General features: G+C 39.1%; 1 protein-coding gene across 1 annotated transcript; it reads left to right on the forward strand.

Moving 5' to 3' along the window:
* Positions 1-9,637: 9,637 nt before the first annotated feature.
* Positions 9,638-10,051, forward strand: LOC145045438 (uncharacterized). Its single transcript, XM_078993764.1, has one exon. The coding sequence runs from the start codon at positions 9,638-9,640 to the stop codon at positions 10,049-10,051; it is 414 nt and encodes a 137-aa protein (XP_078849890.1).
* The last annotated feature ends 15,856 nt before the right edge of the window (positions 10,052-25,907 follow it).

Here is a 25,907-nt window from a genome sequence, read left to right on the forward strand (position 1 = left end):
AACTCGAGCTATGGAATATTAAAGGAGCATTGGAGTATCTATGGAGGCTATGTAATAGTGCAATTGGGTTCCCAAGAGTTATACATGTGGGCTGAAGTGTGAATGAAAAGATTGGGTTGGAATATATTTTAAATGCGCTAAGTCCCACAATCAGTGAGACCCACGCGGTCCGTGTGGATCCACAAACAGTCCGCGTAGATCGTGTTGAGGTGATTCCAGGCTTTGACTCTTTGACCCTATTTTTGGAAGGTTGGTGGATGGCTTTTGGGGAGCATTTGAATATGGGAATAAACACTTTTTGCTGGGGATTTGAAGCATTCTTCATCATCAAAACATCGAAGGAACCACTCACTTTTCTCTTAAAAAGGCTTTGAAAGAATTGAAGATTTTGAAGACTAGTGTTATTTATTTCCATCTTGCACTTACAACAATGTTTGGTATTTCTAAACATCCTTATATTTCTCTTATCTTGGCCAGGCTTGGCTAGATTTTCATTTGGTTGATTAGGGTTTAATCCCATGGATGATTGGTTGTTTTAAAGAATATTATTGCCTTGTGTTTGAAGTTTATGGAAATGTTTTCTAGTTAAACATCTTTTTATGTTTGTTTATCTTAGATCATGAGCTTGGATGAATAAACATATATATATATATATATATATATATATATATATATATATATATATATATATATTTGTTGATTAGTTTCTTGGTTAAGTAATGGACTTTGAGATTGGTAAGCAACAAATGGTTTCTATGTTTGTTTTCATTTCATTTAAACCATGGGAATGTTTCCTCCATAATGATAATTTAATCATTTGATTATCTTATGGACTTGGTAACTCTTAGAACTCAAACCTAATTGATTTTCATAAGATTATAAGCTTCATTGATTTTGTGACTTTAATTAAGGGAATGTGTTAGAGCTCCTCTAACCATTTTAATATCTAAGATGATTTAAGGTAATTTGTGTTTATGAATTGCTATAGCCAAGTTAAACCAAATCACAAGTGTTGTTCCTTTTAGAAAATGATAAGTCAACTATGTCATCCATGTGGTGTATCCTAGACCAATTCCACTTCGTTGAATTTAATCAAATCTTTTACTTGTTTGCTTGTCATATTTACATCCTAGCTAGTTTTAATTTTGTCAAACAATCAAAAAAGAATTAACCTCCCCCCCCCCCGCCCCCCCCCCCCCCCCCCACCATTTTACTTTTACTTTTGTTTTACAAGTTCTTGAACAAGTGATTTACATAGAGACTGAAATTGAACCAATCTTCGTGCATAGGATCTCTTTACCACTATACACTATTTTAGTGTGTAATATTTAGGGTATTAATGTTGTTGGCCTCGACAACCACCAAATTTTGGCGCCGTTGCCGAGGACTGGTTTATTTTTAATCAATTCGTTTTTCTATGCCCAGATCTCAACTTACAGGTGGTTTGATTTACAACCCAGAAATTGAAAAGGAAGCAAGGTGTTTTTGTTGGGTTTTGAGCAATCTAACACTTCCTAAGTGTGCATGCAACCATAATAAACCTTGGATCTATGTTTGTCTAAATACATGCAAAATATTAAATTTTTCAAGGTTTATAACCTATCTAACATGGCATGGGGAACATTTCAACATAAAAGAGTTAGAGAGATTACATACCTTTTGATGAGTTTGGTTCTAAGGAGTTTGAGGGCCAAGCACCAATAGTGTGAATGCCTCAAATTGAATCACAAAACACCACAAACTCTTGGAAAACTTTGAGAGAGTATACACACTCTTGTATTTTCGGCCACACACTTGCACACACACACTAGTTCACTAGTTTTTCCTTAGGCTCCATTTCATGCTCCATAAGCATGCTTATATAGTGTGAATGGTTAGGGTGAAACCCTAATAACCCATGTCTTTTCCTTTCCAAGGATCCATGGGTTAAAAGCTCCATGGATCATCCATGGACTTCCACATAAGCCTAGCCCATTAACAAATGAGTATTAGCCCACACAATATAAAACAAATAGCCCATAATCTAATTAGTCTTCCTTTTAGTCTCTAAATTAATTCATATTTAATTTAAGACTAAAACTAATTAAATAACGTAACTTCATATTAATATATTATAACTTATAATATATTAATAAACATATGTGTATAACTCTCATAAAATTATCCATAATAGTTTGGATGAGATGCAACCCAAATGGACCTTGCCGGTCGGGTCAAGTATATACCAAATATGTTATGGACTTAGACACCTTATCCAACAGACTCGCACTTGGATAAGTCTAATAAATATATTTGCCTATAACTTCAGGAACCAACCAGCAATCGTAGCTCTCGAAAACTCCGTCGAACTATGAAGCGCCATTTTAAGACAAGTGATCACATAATCCTATGTTCTCATGATATCAGCCGGACAAACACATGGAACTATGTCTTGCTTATTGTCTAGCAATTGTTTCTCGATTTTCCGATTTGTTTGACGAAGAACTTCACTGAACACATCGGTTTAGTTCTGACCGGGCCCGGTACATGGGTCAACACAAAATCATCGAGGGGCCCAGATATCTCTTCTATTTCTAGAAGGAACAGATAAACTTCGACTGATATGCTTGTTCTACTAGTTATTGAGTTGTACACAAAGGCACGTTTTATAACATCAAGTTACTGATGCGTTTAGGTGCAATCAATGCACAACCAACTCATAGGTTACAACTCATATCTCTATGTTTGAAGATTTATATGATATTATCGTCTCAAGATCACTCGAGATAAATTCCATGAAGTGATACAAGTGAGCGTGGGTTTATACCATTACTCATAACTTATGAGTACTCATGAATGTTGCAGCAACCATTACCATGTCTAAACACCTTTTAGCCATCTACAAACCCAATTCATGACAATCATGATTCATACCTACTTCCTACGTATGATCGATTGTGGAGGTTTGAATAAATTAATTATTCTGGAAGTCAAAACATGCAAAACTGAAACCATAGTAAACAATTTACAATGATAGTAACACTTTACTCATAAATAAATCACAAATTTTATTCATCATCAAATTTCGATTACATTTTACAAGTTTCAGGAAAACTATCTAATCTGTAAAAACTAATATCGTCCCTCAGCCTGATGCGCCTCGCATGCTGAAAATGCTTAACCCTCGTCAGTCCCTTCGTAAGGGGATCTGCAGGATTTTCATCCTACGATATCCTCCTTGCCATGAGGAGTCCTTCTTCAATCTTGTGTCTTATGAAGTGAAATTTCATGTCAATGTGTCGGGATCTGCCATGATCTCTTGGTTCCTTGGCTAAGGCAACCGCACTATTGTTGTCACAGAAAATCTCTATAGGTTCCTTAATAGCTGGTACAACTCCAAGGTGTCCGATGAAGTTCTTTAGCAATATCGCCTCCTTCGTTGCTTCACTCGCTGCTATATACTCTGATTCACAAGTTGAATCAGTCACCGTCTCCTGCTTGGAACTCTTCCAAGAAATTGGCCCTCCATTTAAGGTAAAGATCCACCCTGACTGAGACCGGAAGTTATCCCTATCAGTCTGAAAACTAGCATCAATATACCCTAATACTCTCAAGTCATCACTCCCACCAAGGGTAAGGATCCAATCCTTAGTCCTCTGCAGGTACTTGAGAATGTTCTTTACCGCGGTCCAATGAGCCTTGCCAGGGTTCCCCTGATACTTGCTGACCATGCTCAAAGCAAATGGCATATCAGGACGGGTACAAGTCATAGCATACATGATCCAGCCAACTGCGGAAGCATACAGTAATTGGCTCATCTCAGCTATCTCTGCCTCTGTACTCGGACTCTCAGTCTTACTCAGTTTGGTATTGCTTTGGATCGGTAAATCTCCTTTCTTGGAATTCTCCACGTTGAACCTTTTCAGCACCTTATCCAAGTAGGTACTCTGACTAAGTCCAATTAGTCTTCTACTCCTTTCTCTTAATATCCTTATCCCTAGGATATAGGCAGCCTCCCCTAGGTCCTTCATAGGAAAGCACTTCCCAAGCCAGGACTTAACCTCCTGCAAGGTTGGGATGTCATTTCCTATAAGTAGTATGTCGTCCACATACAGTACCAAGAAGCTAACTATACTCCCACTAGCTCTGACATACACGCAAGACTCATCTTCACTTCTCGAGAAACCAAACTCTTTGACCCTCTCATCGAAACAAAGATTCCAGCTAGGAGATGCATTTTTTAACCCATAAACGGACTTCTTAAGCTTGCATACTCTATTTGGGTAATCTGCACTGACAAAACCCTCTGGCTGATTCATGTACACATCCTCAGCCAACTTTCCATTTTCCATATTTCATAATCATGAAATGCGGCAATGGCTAACATAACCCTAATAGACTTAACTTTTGCTACCGGCAAGAAGGTTTCATCATAATCAATACCTTGAGTTTGAGTAAAACCCTTCGCAACCAGTCGAGCCTTATAAGTATGCACTTTTCCTTCCATGTCGGTCTTCTTCTTGAAGATCCATTTGCACCCGACTGTTTTACGGCCTGGTACATTGTCAACCAAGTTTCAAACTTGATTGTCATACATGGATTGCATCTCGCTATCCATAGCCTCCTTCCATTTAGCAGACTCTGGGCCTACCATGGCTTCCTTGACACTGCTAGGTTCATCTAAATTTACCAGTGTACTATCACTGATAAACGTATCACCTTCTGTAGTAATATGAAAACCATAATAAAACGAAGGTGTGTTCCTAACCCATGCAGAACGCCATGGGGGTACAGATTCGTCAGCTGGATCAACAGGAGTTTCCTCCTCAGGTTGATTGCTAGTGTCTGAGGTTCCTTCACCAATTGATTCTAGAATTTCTTCAAGATCAATTTGCTTCCCACTGTCTCCTTGGCTTATAAATTTTCTCTCGCGAAAGACTCCTCTTCTGGTTACAAAGACCACATTCTCACTGGGTCTGTAGAAGAGGTAACCGAAGGATTTTTGTGGGTAGCCAATGAAAATACACCTTTCGCTTCGGGGTTCAAGCTTATCATGAGTTCACGCCTCACGAAAGCTTCACAACCCCAAATTTTGACGTGGTCCAAATTGGGAACCTTCCCTGTCCACATCTCAAGAGGTGTTTTGGTAACCTTCTTTGTAGGGACTAGATTAAGGATATGGGCGGCAGTCTCTAACGCATACCCCCAAAAATGGATTGGTAACGAAACTCGAATCATCATAGAGCGAACCATGTCCAACAAAGTTCGATTACTCCTCTCAGCTACACCATTAAGCTGTGGTGTCCTGGGAGGAGTCAATTGTGAGACAATCCCACACTCGTTAAGATAGTCAAGGAACTCGGTACTAAGATACTCACCACCTCGATCGGATTGAAGCATCTTAATGTTCCTGCCCAATTGATTTTCTACTTCCTGTTTGAATTCCTTAAACCTTTCAAAGGTTTCTGACTTATGTTTGATTAAGTAGAGATACCCATATCTACTAAAATCATCAATAAAAATCACATAATACCGACTAGCATCCCTTGTGGCGGTTTTGAATGGCCCACATACATCAGTATGTATTAGGTCCAACAAATCCTCACCCCTCTCACAAGTTCCAGTGAAGGGTGATTTTGTCATCTTTCCAAGTAGACAAGATTCACAATTATCATCCGATTTAAGGTCAAATAATTCCAAGACTCCACTCTTTTGGAGTTGGCCTATGCGTTTCCTGTTTACATGTCCAAGACGACAATGCCACAATGATGCTTTATCTAGGCTAGTAGAAGAATCAATATACAACACATTATTTCCTAAGTTGTCTACAATCGACACATTTTCATACACACCATCACAAGGTAATGCTTTAAAATAAAACACATTATTAAAGAAAGCATTAATACGACCATATTCATTATCAAACGAAAAGGTAAAACCTTGTTTGTACAAAACATGAAAAGAAATAATATTCCTCACCATTTTAGACGAGTACACACATTTATTCAAATCTAATTTTAACCCATTATTAAGCAACAAAGTATAAACTCCAATCTTGGAAACAGGTGAAGCCTTCCTATTCCCCATGATTAAGTTTATCTTCCCGTGCTCCACATTCTCACTTCTTCTTAGGCCCTGCAAATCAGAACATATGTGAATACCACATCCTGTATCAAGCACCCAAGAGTTAGAATATGTTGAGTAATTTGACAAAATAGTGTAAATACCTGCATGGGTGGGTTTCACTTTCCCATCCTTTAGATCCTGCAAGTACTTAGGGCAGTTTCGCTTCCAGTGTGCCTTTTCATGGCAATAAAAGCATTCAGCATCCTTGGGAATGGCAGAAGGAGTGACGGAACCGCTCTTGGTCTTTGATGAGAAGCCTTCAAGAGACTTTCCCTTGGTACCCTTCGAAGGGTGCTTCCTCTTTTTCCCTTTGCCTTGCCCGATAGCTAAAACAGGGGTAGATGTTGGAGTAGGAGTAGTAGAGGTAACAACCGCCTTACCCTTAAGACCGGATTCCGCGGTCTTCAAGAGTCCTTGAAGCTTGCTGAGGGTAACTTCCTCCTTGTTCATATGATATGTCATTCGAAAATGATCATAACAAGAAGGCAAGGAGTGCAAAATGATGTCAATTGCCAACTCCTCAGGGATGTTAACATTCAGCTTCAGCAAACGGTCCACATACCTTTGCATCTTTTGCATGTGGCCCATGACGGATTCACCGTCCTTCATGCGGGTAGTTATTATGGAGGAGATTATTTCATACCGCTCCTGGCGAGCACTCTCATGGTACCTTTCCATCAGGTCTTGGTACATCTCAAAAGGGTAGAAATCTTCATATGACTTTTGGAGCTCGGCTTTCATCGTGGCCATCATGATACATGCCACCTTAGTAGCATCTCTCTCATGAGTCCTGAATTCAGCGATCTCCTCAAGAGTAGCAGTAGACTCATCAAGTTCTTTTAACTCCTTATCGAGGACATATTCCTTGTCCTCGTAACGAGTAACCATCCTGATGTTCCTAATCCAATCCATGAAGTTGGAACCATCAAAGATGACCCTCCCACAAAGATTCATGAGAGAGAAAGAACCAGTTGGGTTAGAGCCTGAAGCATTAGTGTTGGAAGACATCTGAAAAGAGAGTAAGTTTACATTAGATATATATATATATATATATATATATATATATATATATATATATATATATATATATATATATAGGATCCTTAATAAGACACCCAAATGTAATATTAAGGCTAGGATCCAATCACAATATATTACACTTAGAAGAGGGATGCCGTAATCTAAGTAATAATATATTTGAAAGGTAGGTGAATGACGATTCACCAATTTCCACCATGAAAATGAAAAGATTTATTAGGTTTAATTGGATTTGAAATTCCTAGATTCTTTTGAGATTCATTGAACTTTTCAATGACATATTTCAATCTCGATTGTGCCCTTCAAGTTTTGTGACTGGGATGCCGATGATCACAAAACAAGGTGTGAATAACCATGCTAATTCACTTGGTACCCTTAATATTATCACCTAATCAATGTGCCGGTTAACCACACACGCTCCATTGATCTATGACAAACATTAAGTCACCCTTCGTGATCCTTACTAGTCCTAGTTAGTGTGCCGGTTAACCACACACGCTCCACCAACGACTTGGTAAGGTAAAAAGTGTGAATTCCATGGACTAGCACCATGTTCACATTTTTCCTAAGGTAACTAAGATTAGGAATTAAAAGAGTTTAGTTACTTTATAATATTCATTATACTTTTAATGAAGATTTAAAGTCATTGTTCTACCCGTTCGGCTAACGACCCTCCACCTATCAAGCAAGCGGTGGGTGAGAATGGACACCCATTAAGTCGCCATTTTATAGGCAACAACCTTATACCCACCTTATAGACCGGCTTCGTGAATGAGGCCTACTAACGGTAAAACGACTTATTCTTATACATATATATAGTAATTAACCATTAATGTTATAAATAGTATAAGGGTTGAATTTTAACTATTAAAACTCTAAGGGTTGGAATTAAAGTTTATTAAAGTGTGTGAAACTTTACAAATTCCAAAACTTGAGGGCAAGTTTTGTAACTTTGCAAAACTCTTCATTTCATAACTTATGAATTAAAGATTCATAAAAATGAAGACTCTTCATTTTCATGTAACTTATGTGTTTTAAGTGTGTGTTAAATAAAGGTGACCTTTGGAAATCCATAACTTGAGGACAAATTATGGACTCCATTAAAACACATAAATGATCAAGAATTCATCCTAAACAATTCAACAAATAATTCCTATCATTTTCTAAATTCATAAGAACATGAACATGATCATAAAAACTTTCAAGAATTATATGAAGACATAAAATCATGGAATTTTGATATATGCTATTGTAAATGGATTAGAACAACCATTACACCAACTAAAATAAGTTTTAAAACACCAAAACAGTTTAGGGTAATGTTTCTAGTCCATTTCCAGCAGCAAAAGTCGAAAGTATGCACTCTTTTGATCCTACTCGTCGAGTGCATGAACCTACTCGACGAGTAGGTTGAAGTTTGCCTTGGACTCGTCGAGTCCCCCCATGGACTCGGTGAGTCCATCATGCAAACAGCAACAATTTTGACTTTTTTCACTATTTTGCATCAAGTATCAAACAAGCAAGCCTAGGCTCTGATACCACTATTGGGTTTTGAGCAATCTAACACTTCCTAAGTGTGCATGCAACCCTAATAAACCTTGGATCTATGTTTGTCTAAATACATGCAAAATATTAAATTTTCCAAGGTTTATAACCTATCTAACATGGCAGGGGGAACATTTCAACATAAAAGAGTTAGAAGAGATTACATACCTTTTGATGAGTTTGGTTCTAAGGAGTTTGAGAGCGAAGCACCAATAGTGTGAATGCCTCAAATGGAATCACAAAACACCACAAACTCTTGGAAAACTTTGAGAGAGTATACACACTTTTGTATTTTCAGCCACACACATGCACACACACACACTAGTTCACTAGTTTTTCCTTAGGCTCCATTTCATGCTCATAAGCATGCTTATATAGTGTGCATGGTTAGGGTGAAACCCTAATAACCCATGTCTTTTCCTTTCCAAGGATCCATGGGTTAAAAGCTCCATGGATCATCCATGGACTTCCACATAAGCGTAGCCCATTAACAGATGAGTATTAGCCCACACTATATAAAACAAATAGCCCATAATCTAATTAGTCTTCCTTTTAATCTCTAAATTAATTCATATTTAATTTAAGACTAAAACTAATTAAATAACGTAACTTCATATTAATATATTATAACTTATAATATATTAATAAACATATGTGTATAATTCTCATAAAATTATGCATAATAGTTTGGATGAGATGCAACCCAAATGGACCATGCCGGTCGTGTCAAGTATATACCAAATAAGTTATGGACTTAGACACCTTATCCAACAGTTTTGTGAAGGAAAAGAGAATAGAATGTGGTCAAACTTCCATCCCTAACGGGGATCCGGAGGTTAAACCCGCTTCCTCAAGTGACACGACAACCGATTCTAGTCCCGACCCTCGCCAAAAAATTCCTGAAACGCCAACTCTACAGCAAAATCCACCCATTATTGAACCAATTTCAATGGCGGACGGAGGAGAAGTTCCTGAAAGAACTTTGTGGAAAATGATGGAAACCGATGTTACAGAAACTCCAACCGATATCAATTACCCGGTTTTAGAAGGGGGTTCAGAATTAAATTCAAGTTTAGTCGATCATCTTCCAACTTTTCATGGATTAGAAAATGAAGACCCTCATAAGAACTTAAAGATGTTTCACATTATTTGCACTAGTATGAAGCCACAAGGGTCAACCGATGGCCTAATCAAGCTAAGGACATTCCACTTTTCATTGGCCGATAGAGCAAATGATTGGTTATTCTATCTTCCCCCAGGGTCAATCAACTCATGGACCAACATGGCAAAAGCTTTTCTTGACAAGTTCTATCCCACTTCAAGAGTCTCAAATCATAGAAATGAGATTTGCGAAATCCGCTAAGGTCAAAATGAAACTTTTCATGATTATTGGGAGAGGTTCAGCAACTTGTGCTATAGTTTCCCACAACACCAAATTCTGGAACAACCCCTCATTCAAAAATTCTATGAGGGATTGTTGCCAATGGAGATAAAACTAGTTGATGCCTCAAGTGGTGGAGATGTCTTTAGCAAAACTCCACAACAAACAAGACAACTCTTCAACACTATAGCTGCGAATTCCCAACATTTTGGTCCGCGCCAAGATACACAATGAGACATACAAGACAAAGTCAACGATGTGGGAACATCAAATCTCGAGTCTCGAACCAAAGATTTAACCTCCGTTGTCCAAAAGTTAGCCATGGGACAAACTCCACAAGTGACGGTTTGTGGAATATGTGCAAAAGTGGGACACCCTACGGATATGTGTCCCATTCTTCAAGAAGATATAGAACACGTGAATGCCACAGAAGAGTTCCAAAACTACCACAACAAGCCATCCGATTACCAAAATGCTTACAATTCAAGTTGGAAGCCAAATCCGAACATAAGCTACAACCCAAGACCATTGCCTCAAAATGCATTGGTTAGAGCATCCTATCGACCACAAAAACCTCATTACCAACATCCACAACCACACTGTCAACCCAAACCACACCCTCTACATCATCATTAACAACCTATCCAATACCAACCAAGTAACTCCGAAATGTCTCTTGAAGACATTCTCAAATCCTTAGCCACTAGTACCCAACAATTCCAAAATGTGACAAGAACTAGTATCTCCAACCTTGAAGCACAAATGGGAGATATAGTTACATCCATAGGCAAGTTGTATTTGTTGGGTTATGAGCATTCTAACACTCCTAAGTGTACATGTAACCCTAAATACCTTGGATCTATGTGTTCTCCATTATACATGCAAATATCAACTTTACAAGGTATTGTTCTATTCTAGCATACTAAACTTTGAATAACATAAGTTAGAATAACATACCTTTTGTTAGTGCTTGTCTTCATGAAGCTTGAGTGCCTAGTGCCCCAAGTGTGACACCTCAAATGGTTCACACAACACCATAAGCACTTGGAATTACTTAGATAGAATTCTACACTTCTTGAAATCGGCTAGCTCTCTCTAGAATGATACTAGTGCCGATTTTGTCAAGAATAAGATCTTTATATAGTGTTACAATTAGGGTAAACCCTAATTGTCATGACTTTCCATTTCCTTGGATCCATGGGTTCAAATACACCATGGAGCATCCATGGACCATCCTATGGGTTTTAGCCCAACTTGATTATCCATGGAGCATTAGCCCACTATACAAGTATGGATGATTTATACAATCAATCCATATATTTAATTAGTCTTCTTTTGATCACTTAATTAATCCTAGATTAATTCTTGATAAATACTAATTAAATAATCTCATTATTCTTATTATTAATATACTAGAACTTATAATATATTAATAACCATAAGTGTCTTATTTCTCTCATTATAATCTATCCAAGTGCATGATGCCATGCAACCCAAATGGACCATGCCGGGTCGGGTCAAGTCTTACCAATTATAGTTATGGACTTAGACATTAATCCAACAGTCTCCCAATTGGATAAGTCTAAAACTATTATTGCGTATGACTTTAGGAACCAACTGGCAATCGTAGCTCTCAAAAGCTTGTGTCGAACTCTGACCTTGTCAATAAACTCTGACCTTTGTCAATGACTTGTCCATTAGATAAGGGATCATACATTCCTCCATTCTAGATATCATATGGACTGAGACATGGATTATAATCATTCTCTCTTTCCATTTGTTGTTTCCCGATTTCCGATTTATGACGACTGACTAATTGAACAAATCAAATCAGTCCTGGCTCGGCCGAGCACTTCCATTTGTCATCATCAAATCATCGAGGGGCCTACAGATATCGCTTTTATCCCGAAGGTCAAAGGAATGGATAAACTTCGACTCATATGGTTTGTTCTACTACTTATTGAATCATACACAAAGGCACGTTTTATAGCATCGAGTTACCAAATGTGGTTTCGTGCAATCAATGTACAATCAACTCAAAGTAACAACTCATATATCTAGGTTTCAAGAATATAAGATATTATCATCTCATGATCACTCGTGATAAAATCCATGAAGTGATTCCAATGAGTGCGGGTTGAATCCAATACTCATAACTTATGAGCACTCATGAGTGTTGTAGCCCTTTGTCCAACACCTTAGACCTCTACAAGCCAACCCATGATAGTCTTAATTCATATCTACTTCCAACATATGACCGACTGTGGATGGTTTGAATAACTTAGTCATTCCGGAAGAATAACCTAGTTTATTCGGGAAGTCAAAACATGCAAAGTGAAACACAATAATAATTGAATCCAATATGGTATCAAAACCTATGAACATAAATAAAACACCTTTTATTTATCACCATATGATTACACATTATTCATTGTATACTGTTTTAGCTATCAACTTTATTCTTGAATTTAAAACAATAGTTGTCCCATGCTCCAAGCATGTACACTATGTTTTTCTAAACACTAGTCATGCCACACACCAAGTATGCATACTTTGTTTGTATATGATCTTTACTTTGTGAACTAGATCAATTGAACATAACTTCAATGATTCTCTTTTCACACTCCCAAATCCTTACTGCAAATGCAAGAATTCCAAATTCATGCCATTTACTGAAATCTGTTAGATTCTAAACTTATATGCATTGATCCTCTTGTAACGATTATGAAAAATTTCACAAAGACTTAGCAACAATCATTACAGAGTATTCCAAAGGAGATCAACTCCTTGGAAACATCCTTCTTGCATTAAGTTTCCTTAATCTTACACAGATTGAAATTTCTGACTTTGAAACATCTCCAGGTTCATTTTGACTATCACTTCCAAATAAGAGTTGCCTCCTTACAGATTATGTCAATATGGTCCTTCCAGAATTATCACTATACTTCCAACTGTCCTTGAGCAACCAATCTTTGGTAAACCTTAGATTGTCCTCGACAATTGTTTAATCCTTTTAGTCATATCCAGTTCTAAACCTTTTCCCTTCTTAATGCCCCAGGCATTTGGAAACTTTTAGAACGGATAACTATAGCACATGTAATCGATCCTATATCTGAAGCATATGGGACACGATTCATGATGTCTCACATAAAGACTAAACAAGTCTTTTGCTATAACATTTCCATTTCTATTTGCCAAGTTCTCATAATTCAGATTATGAAAAGGGATGTCGTAATCATAATCGAATTTTAGAACGCAAATAATGGACCCATATAAAGAATTTCCTTATGTTGAGCCATTCCAACATGAAATTCATATATATCCTTGACTAAATGATTAAAACCTCGCGATCTAAGCTTATAGATTTGAGATGAAGTATAATTTCCTCTCCCTTAATTATAGCAAAACAACTTTTCCCAATTGAAACCTTTTGTTTTCTATAATTAACATTGCTAACTTGCAATACTTATCATAATTATCATGCTCCCACTAACATGATGATTATTAGCATAACACTTATGCTCCCACTAGCTTTGACATGTACTCAGAAATCAACTGACTTTCTTACCAAAGTTCAGATTTCTAATACTAGATTGTTTTGATAAAACTTTATCAAAAACATACACCTTCCCTTGGATAGCACACTTGTGTGTCTAAACAATTATGAAGAGGGATGCCGTAATCAAAATGGTTAGACCTTTTTGCCACTTCTCACAAGTCCAGGTTAGTGTGCCGGTAAACCACACACGCTCCACTAACGACTTTGAGAATGCAAATATCACAATTGCTATCTAGCTAAAATCTACTTAGTGAAAGTGTTTCCTCACCATCATTTTCATGAATCAGAGAGAAACCTTATGACACTTAGATTTAATGGTGTATGTGTTCTTATCCATGTGAATTATCGAAACCATAGTCACAAGATAAGGATAATGACAAATCCATACTCATATGGATTGAACTCAATCTTAACTTCTTGCCACCTAGCAGCAAACGGGCCTGCCATTTCTTCCAAGTTGTTGTGCAACAAATTGAGAACTCTAAGAACTCATATGCAAAGCCAACTTTAACTGGAATGGGCACAGAGTATTTCAACACGATGGGTTATAAACCTTAAGTCGTGTGCTAGTGAAGAACTTTAGGTTTTATTCTTGATTAGTTCTTGAGACTTTCAAGACCTTTAAGACTCCCACTATCCTCTTGACCTATAAGACTCCCTTGTCAAACATCCAAGAGATAGTGCGGATTCTAATCAAGACAAACACTACACACAATTGGCCTTAGTTGGCCTTTGTTTTATCTAAAACATCACAACCTACCAATTTCAAATGTCCAAGAGTAGATAACTTTTACTCTTACATTTGACTCGTGTTTTTTTAAACCTTCTCTAAGACTTGTCACTCAAATTGCAATCTTGGAGTATGACTCTAGGACTTGTATTGGAACGAAGTATGACTCATCTTCTTGATTTAACTTTTTCATCTTGCGCTACATCTTTAACATCTTTCAGGAGATCATTATACTCCTTTTGAGTTTTAATAATCCTTGAAGTTGCTGAATGAGAAAACGGTCGAGAGATAATTGCTTCCCAGATGAGGTATCCATTATCCTCAGATCCTATGATATAATCTTCAAAGTGATTCGCCCAGACTTCATAATCATGGGTGTAGAGGATGGGAATCTTTGTCATTGATCCAATGCTGTTTGAAATATTGATGGGATTGGATTGTGACTCGTCCATAATTGATCGAATAGCCTGTTCAAAGATCAGAGTTGTAATATATCGAATTAGGGCAAAGATAATAAATATTGAGATACGTCAATTAAGAGATGATGGCTTAATAAATATCAATGAATGCGGAATAACCCTAATCGAAGCTTTTTCACAGAAAAGAAGTGTATGAATTACACAGCCTCCCGCTCTGATACCAATTGATGAGTTTAAAATTAACTTAAAGATCGATTAGATCTATGAAACAGGTAAACGAATGACTAAGTAAACAATTAAGAACAAGCTAATGAATCAAAAAGTGTCGAATGATTCAATAAACAATCCTCAAAAGAGCTCGATAAAGAACATCAACTGTAGAGGATTTTAGGGTTTACAATATTCAATGAGAGTGACGACCGTTACTGTACGCATACATGCATGCATATATTTATAATGAAACCCTAACAGTTTTTGTAATAAAAATAAGGCTAATCTAGTTGACCACGGATTGACAAGCCCAATCCGGTTGTTAAACAAAAGGGCCCAAGACGCAATTCTAAAATTAACTTAAAGCTCGATTAGATCTATGAAACAGGTAAACGAATGACTAAGTAAACAATTAAGAACAAGCTAATGAATCAAAAAGTGTCGAGTGATTCAATAAACAATCCTCAGAAGAGCTCGATAAAGAACATCAACTGTAGAGGATTTTAGGGTTTACAATATTCAATGAGAGTGACGACCGTTACTATATGCATACATGCATGCATATATTTATAATGAAACCCTAACAGTTTTTCTAATAAAAATAAGGCTAATCTAGCTGAACACGGATTGACAAGCCCAATCCGGTTGTTAAACAAAAGGGCCCAAGACGTAATTCTATTATCTTCAACAATCTCCCCCTTTGCGTCTTTGGCACAAAATCTTCATTCTCTTTTGACAGCAGAAGGCTTCTTTACCGTCTCAAAAATCCTCGGTATTATAGCCAGAATGTGTTGCCTGAAGGTGATATACCAACGAAGCATATCAGTGAAGTTCTTCTTGTCTGCTGTTGAGTTCTGCTTGCATCGGTGAATGATATTTATAATATGCTCCAGACAATCTGTTGAAAACAGATGTTTTTCTACCAAAGCAAACAGAAACTTATGCTTGTCGCCTCTGGTGAACATGACCGTCAGATTGGAAGAATCAATTTGCCCTACCTTCATTTTATGAACATCTCCTGTCTTGGAAGTAGGCTTGACGGTCGGTTTCTTCTTCATAATCTTTGCTATTTCCTGATCCATAGTGGTGAGCTCATGGATGTAGGAAGCCAACATTATTTTAAGATGTTTAAGAATCGGTTCATACTCTCTATGATTAGAGAGAAGAATGTTGTATAGCAGAATCCAATCATGCGGATTCAGACTGGGAAGATCTGCCAGAGAAATGAGATGTTCTGTGTTGGTCGTTCCTCTGTTGATTTTGAAATTAACGTTCACAATTTTCCCAGCCTGTGTCGGTTTCAGTACCTTGACTTTAATAATCTTCTGAGCACTCCATGTCAAGTACTGCGGTTGACCATACTTCAGATAGAAATCTATTAACTCTCTGTCAACCTTCAAGTTCGGATGAGGGACATCGGCAGTGACATCAAAGCAATGAAATGTAAAAGCTTTTCGCGTGATTGGCATGTCAAACTGCGAGTCTTTTGTATTTTCACACTCGAAAGATGCAATCGGTTCCAACCAATATATGGAGGGAAACTCAATCGCTTGAGTGATGAGTGTGTCTCTGTCCCATTCTGGGAACAGAGTCTTCTTGGCATGAATAGCATCCTCATCCTCCTTGATCTTTCTTTCCCTGGCCTCGGCCTCTCGAGCTATTTTAAGAGTTTCATCTAGCTCTTTGTCCCTTTTCTTTCGTTGAAGAGCTTCAGTGATAGTTTCATCTGAATCTGATTCGCTCTCAACAAGGACTTGTTTCCCAGAACCCGAAGCTACATTAACCTTCGGTTCTGTCTTTGATACACCTTCCTCTCCCCCTTGTCGCGGAAGAACAAGCTTCTCCGAGACACCCTTCATTTCACTCAAGATGTTAATAGCAGGAAGGAGTTTAGCCTGGAGATGCTATCTGATAGTAAGGGTAAGGAAGGGATCATGAGTGTTAAGAACATTTGTTAACATATTCTTAACATCACCAGCGCAACCTTGAAGAACTACCCGTTGAGTCTTTAGCAAAGAAATTTCTTGTTGTACCTGGGCCAGTTGGATATTTTGTAGGTCGATGGTTGCCTGATGCTTGACAAGATCTTCCTTTAGGGTGCTCTCGGCTGCCAGAGAAGCAAAACGTGAATCCAAAGATTTGAAAAATGATGTGGATTCAGTTTTGAGATCAGCACGTAGAGCCTCAAATTTGGAGGTTTCACCCTGAAGGGTAGCCGAGAAAGAGTCAACGGACGTCAGAAACCTGGCCGCACTAGAATCAGCATGAGCTTTTAGAGAATCAAGAAAGATCTGAGTTGTGTGAACAACCTCAGAAACTTCGTTGGTGGCTTTGGAGCATGAAGCAGTTGAGTTGTCGATGGCATCCGTTGAACGATCCAGGGCGTCAGTGTACGTCTTGATCGCAGACTCAATGAAGGCTTTTAGGACGACACCCCCGTAGGCTTTATTATCAGCCAGCAGACTATCTAGTTTGTCGTGAATTTCCTGAATCTGCTTACTAGTAACAAGGGTATCGGCATCAGTATCTGTGGGAATCCGGTAGGGGCTATAATAAAGAGAGTCGAACTCTTCATCATCACCGCCCAAGGTAGCACCGGAGTTGGAGGATGGAGAGGGAGATGGTGGAATGTTGATGACGGGGGTTTCAACCATAGTAGCAGCCCCTGTATCAGATACATTGACTATTACTGGTGGTTGGGAAGAGGTGATAGTAACTGATTCGGTGATAATTGGGATGGGGATAGAGGATGAAGGTTGAGTAACAGAGAAGGGAATGGTTGGTTCTGTTGTAGTGGGAGGGATGGTTATAGGAACAGAAAGTGGGACCTTCTGTGCTGGTGATTGGGTGGGGTTGGAATTTTAGGAGAAGAGGGAGGAGTAGGTGATTTGGTAATTTTGGGAGATGTAGGTGGAGAGGGTGATTTGGGAAGTTTGGGAGATGGTGGTGGAGAGGGGAGATGAGAGCCTGCGGGAGAAGATGGTTGTTGAGGAGACTGAGCAGTTGTAGTTTCGGTTGGAGGAGCAGCAACCTCTGTGTCAGATGGGTCATTAGGGACAGAGCCAGGAGAAGGAGACCCTTTGGCTCTTTTAACCATCTTCTTGACCTTCTTGGACTTGGACTGAGAAGGTTCCTCTGCATCAAATTTGCGTTTGGAGGATCTTCGCTTTCTCTCCTTCTTTGGTTCAGGTTCTTTCTTCTCTGTTTTCTCCATTTTGCTTGCCCTCTTGCCACGGTTGGCAGGTTGATCGAGGGCGTCGAGGGCAGCTCTTTGTTCATCCGATAGAACCCTTGGAGGCAAGGGTGTGCTGGTGCTATAGTCAGCCATGATTTTGCTGTGAGGCGTGACGCACCTATACATGGATTCAGGGATCAATCCATAATGGAGAAACTTACTTGGATCAGAGATGATGATCTTCTTGGTGTGGTAAGAGGCAATTGAAGCCATAAGAGCATCCTTCATCACCGGGATTTCAAGGGACTCCATGGCCCTTTTGGTAATAAGCGTCCAGAAACGGCCGCATGATATCTCGGAGTACCGTGTAGTGGTGTTGAGACTCTGAACGACTTGAGACCAGATTATGGAGCCATAATCCAGATTGATGCCGTTGTAAAGACCATACAGGATGGTGAGAAACCCTTTACTCGTGGTGTCAGAACCACCACACCTCTCCGCAAAACCCTTAATCAGAAGGGTAAGCAATCCGTTCCACTGAGACGGAAGACAGGATTTCTTGACTTTGGCAATGGTAGTAAGAACATCCGTATACCCCATTTCGTACATCATTGAAAAGAGTTGAGTAGTGGTGATAAAATCCGGTGAGATGACGGAAGAGTCGACGGCAAGCCCTAGAAGAGAGCAAAACCTTGTTTTGGACACAGAGGTTTTCTTGTCGTGAATGGTGAAGAAGATGTGATCTTTGTGTTTGTCGTAGTTGGCCGTTGTGTAGACTTGAGAGAGCACGGACATGGGAACCGCCTCCACCTGCGTGAGTGCCAACAACAATGGGGAATATTTTAGGCATTCCACCACGTGTAGCATGTATGAATCATATAAGAATGGGGTCATCTCTATAATCAAATTTTGATTAGGTTTGATTGAGAGCAAAGACGAAGATGCAGTTTGATCTTGTGCAGAAGAAGAAGTCGCCATTGTTGAGTTGTGGAAGAAGATGAACAGTGGATACTTTTCAGAGAGATAATTCATGGGAGGTAAATGCCAAAGAACACGATCACCCCTTATTTATACCGGTTACTGGAGAGAGAAAATCGTGATGATGAGGAAACCAAAACGTCGCCTGAAAAAGCGCGATTGGAAGTTATGGTGTATCCCAGGAATACGTCAGCACACGTTGGTGTGAAAGGAATCAATTGCACGCGCCTAAATCATTTTTGTACTGTTTGAAATTCCTTGTGCCCTTGTTTGGTTACATCTGAAACTTAAAACCATATACCAAACAGTAATCAGAATGTTGGAAAAAATTAATTTTCGTGCATAGGAGTGTGAAAGATAAAGAAATAAATCAAAGGTGTTTGGGATGTGAGTGTTGTCTAGTAAGAAGACAAAAAGCAGAAGATTCCGGGCAAAAATCGCTTCCTTCAAAGCCAAGAGAGACTTGAAGTGCTTGTGTGGTTTCCCGAGAAATACGATCAGTTGTTTTTTAATAAACAATGAAAGGCATCTTTTGATCATGGGCTGAAGGGTGGCTGACCTCTAACCGAACATCAAGTCTTAACATAAAACTGAGTGTTGGTAGAGATACCTGTGAGACCGATGTGATCTATTGAACAGGTAGGTGGGAATTATCGCGTGACAAGAATGGGATAGACAGAAATCTCAAAGATAAATAAACTGGACCTCTTTGGGAAGAAATGTCTTAGGTGGAGACAATTTCATAAAAGATCACACAAAAACAAAATGAGATTTCCAAGTAATAGCTTGAGTTTATCACTCACCGTCAATTCATTGCAGGTATTGGATTTTGGGTTTTACTTAGAACGTGGTAATCGAATCCAAGATCATAAACACAGAGGTTGTGTAACCATAAGCCTCAGTGGTAAAGACCGAAAGCATCAAGGGTTACGTTGGGGAATCGAAGGTAAATGAAGAAGTTAAGGAGATGGTTAAGAGACCGAACGTACCTTCTGCTACAGAATAGGGACAAAGCAGAGCAACTCATGTTTCAGATGAGTAGAGTAAGGTAGCTCTAGACCGAGTGTGAGAGAATAGCCTGATTGGGAAGAAACGATAGGTATTGATCGAATCATTAAGGCCTGCTCGAGGTCATAGAGGCTTGCGACAACATACAGCAGCATGCTTCTAGGGACGTCTAATTAGTCTGATAATGATAAAACATACCTGGGTAAACACTACAGAAGGAGATGCTTGTATTCACCTGTGCAAAACGTACACCGACCAAGGCTTGCAAGTAGTGAAAGTAAGTAAGAAACCGGAATAAAACAGAAGAATAAAATGTTTTTGTAATTTTGTGATTTTTCTGAAAAATAAATAAAAACAGAAAGATAAAATGTTTTTGTAATTTTGTGATTTTTCTGAAAAATAAATAAAAACAGAAAGATAAAATGTTTTTGTAATTTTGTGATTTTTCTGAAAAATAAATAAAAACAGAAAGATAAAATGTTTTTGTAATTTTGTGATTTTTCTGAAAAATAAATAAAAACAGAAAGATAAAATGTTTTTGTAATTTTGGGATGTTTCTGAAAAATAAATAAAACAGAAAGATAAAATTGTACAACATAAAAAAAAAGAGGAAGCAGAGATAGACCGAGTGATCTGTGTATTTCGGTGACACTTTCAGAACCGAGAGGAACCGAGCGGTCTGTCAAGTTCGGTTCAGTAATTCATTGGAGCAGAGATAGACCGAGCGGTCTGGTTGTTCGGTTTCTTTAAATCTCCAGAACAGAGAGAGACCGAGTGGTCTGTTTGCTTCGGTTCCTTTAAATCACTAGAGCAGAGAGCAACCGAGCGGTCTGTTTGCTTTGGTTCCTTTAAATCACCAGAGCAGAGAGCAACCAAGTGGTCTGTTTGCTTCGGTTCCTTTAAATTACCAGAGCAGAGAGCAACCGAGCGGTCTGTTTGCTTCGGTTCCTTTAAATTACCAGAGCAGAGAGCAACCGAGCGGTCTGTCTCTTTCGGTTCTTGATTCTTAGATGGAGATTTGAGGATTTGGGACCGACTCTCCAACCATCATACCCAAGCCTTGTAGAATTTTATTGAAAGTCGTTTCAGGAAGAGCTTTGGTAAAAACATCGACCAATTGATCAGTGGTTCTAACAAAGTGTACTTCAACGTTTCTGTCTTCCACGTGATCTTTGATGAAGTGATACCTCAGTGCGATGTGCTTGGTCTTGGAATGCTGCACTGGGTTATGACAGATCCTAATTGCAGTTTCAGAGTCACAATATAGTGGGATCTTTTTCATATTGAGTCCATAGTCTCAAAGTTGACTCTGGATCCAAATCACTTGAGAGGTACAGGAAGCAGCGGCAATGTATTCGGCTTCAGCAGTAGACAGTGACACGCCGGTTTGTTTCTTTGACTGCCAGCTAACTAACTTCCCATCGAGGAATTGGCAACCACCAGTGGTGCTTTTCCTGTCGAGACCACAACCACCAAGGTCTACATCTGAGTAGGATTGAACGAAGAAGCCTGAATTAGAAGGGTACCACAGACCTAAAGAGGTAGTTCGCTTGAGATATCGGAATATGTTTTTCACTGCAAGCATATGAGGTTCCCTTGGATTTGCCTGAAATCGAGCACAGTAACAAACGGAAAACATTATGCCAGGTCTGCTAGCAATAAGATACATTAGAGAGCCTATCATTTGACGATAAAGTGTAAGATCAACGGCTGGTTTGTCCAGGGATGGAGTGAGCTTAGTGCCGAATGCCATTGGGACTTTGACTTTTGAATCTCCCATCATGCCAAATTTTGCTAAGAGATTCTTGGTGTAAGCTTCCTGGTTGATAAAGATGCCTTCGGGTCCCTGTCTGATATTTAAACCAAGGAAAAAGTTAATGGGACCCATTGAGCTCATTTCAAATTTAGTCTCCATCAGCTTTCTGAATTCAGCTGTTAGGCTTGGATTCGTGGAGCCGAAGATGATATCATCGACGTAAATTTGAACTATCATAACGTGGTTACCTTCCTTTTTGCGAAAGAAGGTTGGGTCAACCGAACCTTGTTTGAATTTGGACATCTTTAAAAATTTAGTCAGCGTTTCATACCAGGCCCTCGGTGCTTGTTTCAGACCATACACAACTTTATCCAAAATGTAACAGTGATCAGGATGCTTTTCATTCACAAATCCAGGAGTTTGCTCCACATACACAGTTTCTTCGAGATCTCCATTGAGAAAGGCACACTTGACGTCCATTTGAAAGAACTCAAAGTTTTTGTGAGCAGCATAAGCAAGAAATATTCTTACTGATTCCAGCCTAGCTACCGGAGCGAAAGTCTCTGCATAGTCAATGCCTTCCTCTTGACAGTATCCTTTGACTACCAGACGAGCTTTGTTTCTGATAACATTCCCTTCCTTGTCGAGTTTGTTCCTAAAGACCCATTTGAGACCAACAACTGAGGCATGAGGAGGAGTTGGAATAAGACGCCAGACCTTGTTCCTTTCAAATTCATTCAGTTCATCTTGCATTGCCTAAACCCAATTAGAGTGATCAAGAGCAGTTTTAACTGTCTTTGGTTCAACTTTGGAAACGAATGAGTTACACATGCAGAATTCAACTTTGGAGTACAAGGATGCTTGTTTTGCCTTGAGTTGTGATCGGGTCAGAACTGTTTCTGAGATATCACCGACAACTTGAGAAATAGGATGATTTCTCGTCCATTTGGTGAGAGGAGGGAAGTTTGGATCAAAGGATGGATCCAATTCAGCATTTATCATTTCTTCTGGTTCGGACAGACTGTCGAAGTCGTATGACATATCAGCATGCTCCCCCTCGACATGTGATCTTGCAGGAATGTCTTGTGAATCTTGACCTATAGGGGTTGACTGAGGTGATGATCTTTCGGGTGTTGATGAACCTACGGTTGGAGAGACTCTGTCGTTTGGTGAGACACTTTCGGTTGGTGAGACACTCTCGGTTGGCAAAGCACTCTCGGTTGGAGAAGCACTCTCTGTTGGAGGTTGAGACCTTAGCTCCCGCTAACCTTGTGAACTTGACTGGAATTCAGGTGGATCCTCCCCCTCTACTGATGCATTGTGTTGAGGAGGGTCTTGTGAACTCAATTCTTCTTCATTCAGTCTTCTTGCAGCATCGTCAATAAGTTGCTTCAATTTATCTACCCTGTTTGTCTGCTGCATTGGCTTCAGAAAGAGTGGCCTTCTCTGGTTCATCAAAAAGCTCCATGAATTTCTCGAATAGATTGGCGACCGAGGCTGTGACTTGGCCAGTTTGAGGAAAGATTTCTCCAGCTGTGTCTACGTTGGCCTGTAGCTTCTTAACATAGCTATCATCAAAAGTCACGTAGTAAGTTTCTTTGATCTTCTTTGAGCGCTTATTTAACACTCTGTATGCTTTGGAAGAAAGAGAATAACCCAGAAATATCCCTTCGTCAGCTTTGACATCAAACTTGTTTCAGTGTTCTTTGGAATTGAAAATGAAGCATCTGGAACCGAACACATGGAAAAACTTCACATTTGGCTTCCTGTTATTGATGATCTCATAAGGAGTGAGAGTGAAGTGTTTGTTAAGATACGACCTGTTCAATGTAAAACAAGCACCAGAAATAGCATCAGCCCAAAAATATAAAGGTAAGGAAGCGAAACTTAGCATTGTCCGGGCAGCTTCACATAAGGATCGGTTTCGTCTTTCAACAATTCCATTCTATTGAGGTGTGTAAGGAGCGGAGAAGTTGTGACTGATCCCTTTTTCTTCCAGGAATTCTTCAAATTCTTTATTTTTGAACTCCAACCCATTGTCACTTCTGATGTTGTGAACGACCTTCTTCAGCTGTACTTCAATCTGCTTGATGAACACTTTTAGCTTGTGAGTTGCTTCAGATTTAAGCTTCAGAAAGAACACCCATGTAAAACGTGAAAAGTCATCAACAATAACAAGAATATACTTGCTACCACCAATGCTTTCTACAGAAGATGGACCACATAAGTCAATATGAAGTAATTCCAGTGGTTCAACGACTTTAGTGTTTATTATGGATGGGTGACTTTGACGACTCTGCTTTCCCATTTCACATGCAGCACACAGATGATCTCTATCATATTTGAGCAATGGGAGACCCCTCACATGACTTCCAGTGACAAGTTTGTTGATATCTTTGAAGTTGAGATGAGAGAGTCTTCTGTGCCACAGCCAGCTTTCATTAGATGGTGCCTTTGTGCTCTGATTGGAGAATTACTTTGTTCGTCTTCTTCTCAATAATTTCCGAACCTTCATCATCGAATGAGACTTTGAGACCAGTACCTCCAACAAGCTGAGATACACTGATGAGATTGTGTTGTAATCCCTTTACATATGCAACTTTCCTAATTGAGAAATCACCATTTGTAATCATCCCGTAGCCTTTGATTGTTCCAAAGGAATTGTTCCCAAATTTGACATTACCACCATTGGAAAGAGATCTGAATTCCCTAAGTTCTTCCTTCCTCCCTGTCATGTGACGCGAGCAGCCACTATCAATGTACCATTCTTCGTCATACTGCTCGTCACTAATAACCTGCAAAAATTAAGCAGATTTAGGAACCCAGAGCTTTTTGGGTCCTTGTGAGTTGTTTGCGGGAATAGTAAGAGAGATGTCAACAACATATGTTCTTTTAATTAATGTTGTATTATCTTTTCTTTTGATGGTGTAAACTTTGATTTTATCTGGATTTGATGGTTTCAGTATTGATTTTGATTCAGTATTTGAAACCTTCTGTTTCCATTTTTTATCAGCTGAAGACTAAGATTTTTGAGAAGAGTGGACTTGAGGACGAGAAGAGACAGGGGATTGTGAGGAATTAGAAGTGTTAGGATGAGATGACTTAGAACGGTATGACTTCTTGATTGAAGATTCTGGGTGACTCTTTTGCTTTTGATTATCGGAAGGACCAACTTTAGAGTTTTGACCTCTTTTAATTCCCAAACCGAACCTGTGCTTTTGGTTGAAATCATTCTCTGAACCGAATCTATACGTTCGGTTGTTGTTGTGCTCTGAGCCGAACATCTGCTTTTGGTTGTTGTTCTGCTTAGAACCGAACCTCTGCTTTCGGTTTTTGTTCTACTCAGAACCGAGACTCTGTGTTCGGTTATTGTTGCTCTCCGTTGATCCATCAGGATTTTTCGCTGGTTTTAAATTCCTGTCTTGATGTGAGAAATAGGCATTTTGCGATCGCCAAAACTATTTTCTTTCGGAGAGATTTTTCCTGTATCTCTGATTCCTTTCCCGTTTTTGACTTCTCATCTGCTTTGGTTGATGATGGACGTTAGCTTTATGTTCATTAGTTGAACCACTCTGCTCTGATGTTGCTTTGCTTGGAGATTTGACTTATTTTGCAGGAATTTCTTTCTCTTTAGGAACATCTTTCGTTCCACTGGTACTTGCCACGTTAAAGCAATCAGGTTTATTTAAAGGTTCTGGAACGTATCTGCCTTTGCTTTTCCATGAAGTCCTTTCAGACAGACCTACTGTTTCATCAGCATTGTCAATGGGAGCCGACCAGAAGAACTCATCACACCCATCAGCATTGTCTTCGTTCATAATAGTTGTTAGTTCAACAGTCTGATGTTCGGTTACACATAGTGACTTTGTATACCTGATTCGGAGTGGTCCTAACTTTTTGGTATACAACTGCCTTCTCTACAAGAATTGGGGACTGTTGTTGGGACAACCGAGCGAATTCCACAGAATTTTCTGAGATGAGATTTTTGTGGTTCTCGGGTTCA

Source organism: Lactuca saligna, chromosome 5 (genome assembly GCF_052625555.1).
Source record: "Lactuca saligna cultivar CGN05327 chromosome 5, ASM5262555v1, whole genome shotgun sequence".
Lineage (NCBI taxonomy): Eukaryota > Viridiplantae > Streptophyta > Magnoliopsida > Asterales > Asteraceae > Lactuca > Lactuca saligna.

Coding starts and splice junctions, on each gene's coding strand:
- LOC145045438 (XM_078993764.1), top strand. CDS start 9,638: ATGGCGGACGGAGGAGAAGTTCCTGAAAGAACTTTGTGGAAAATGATG.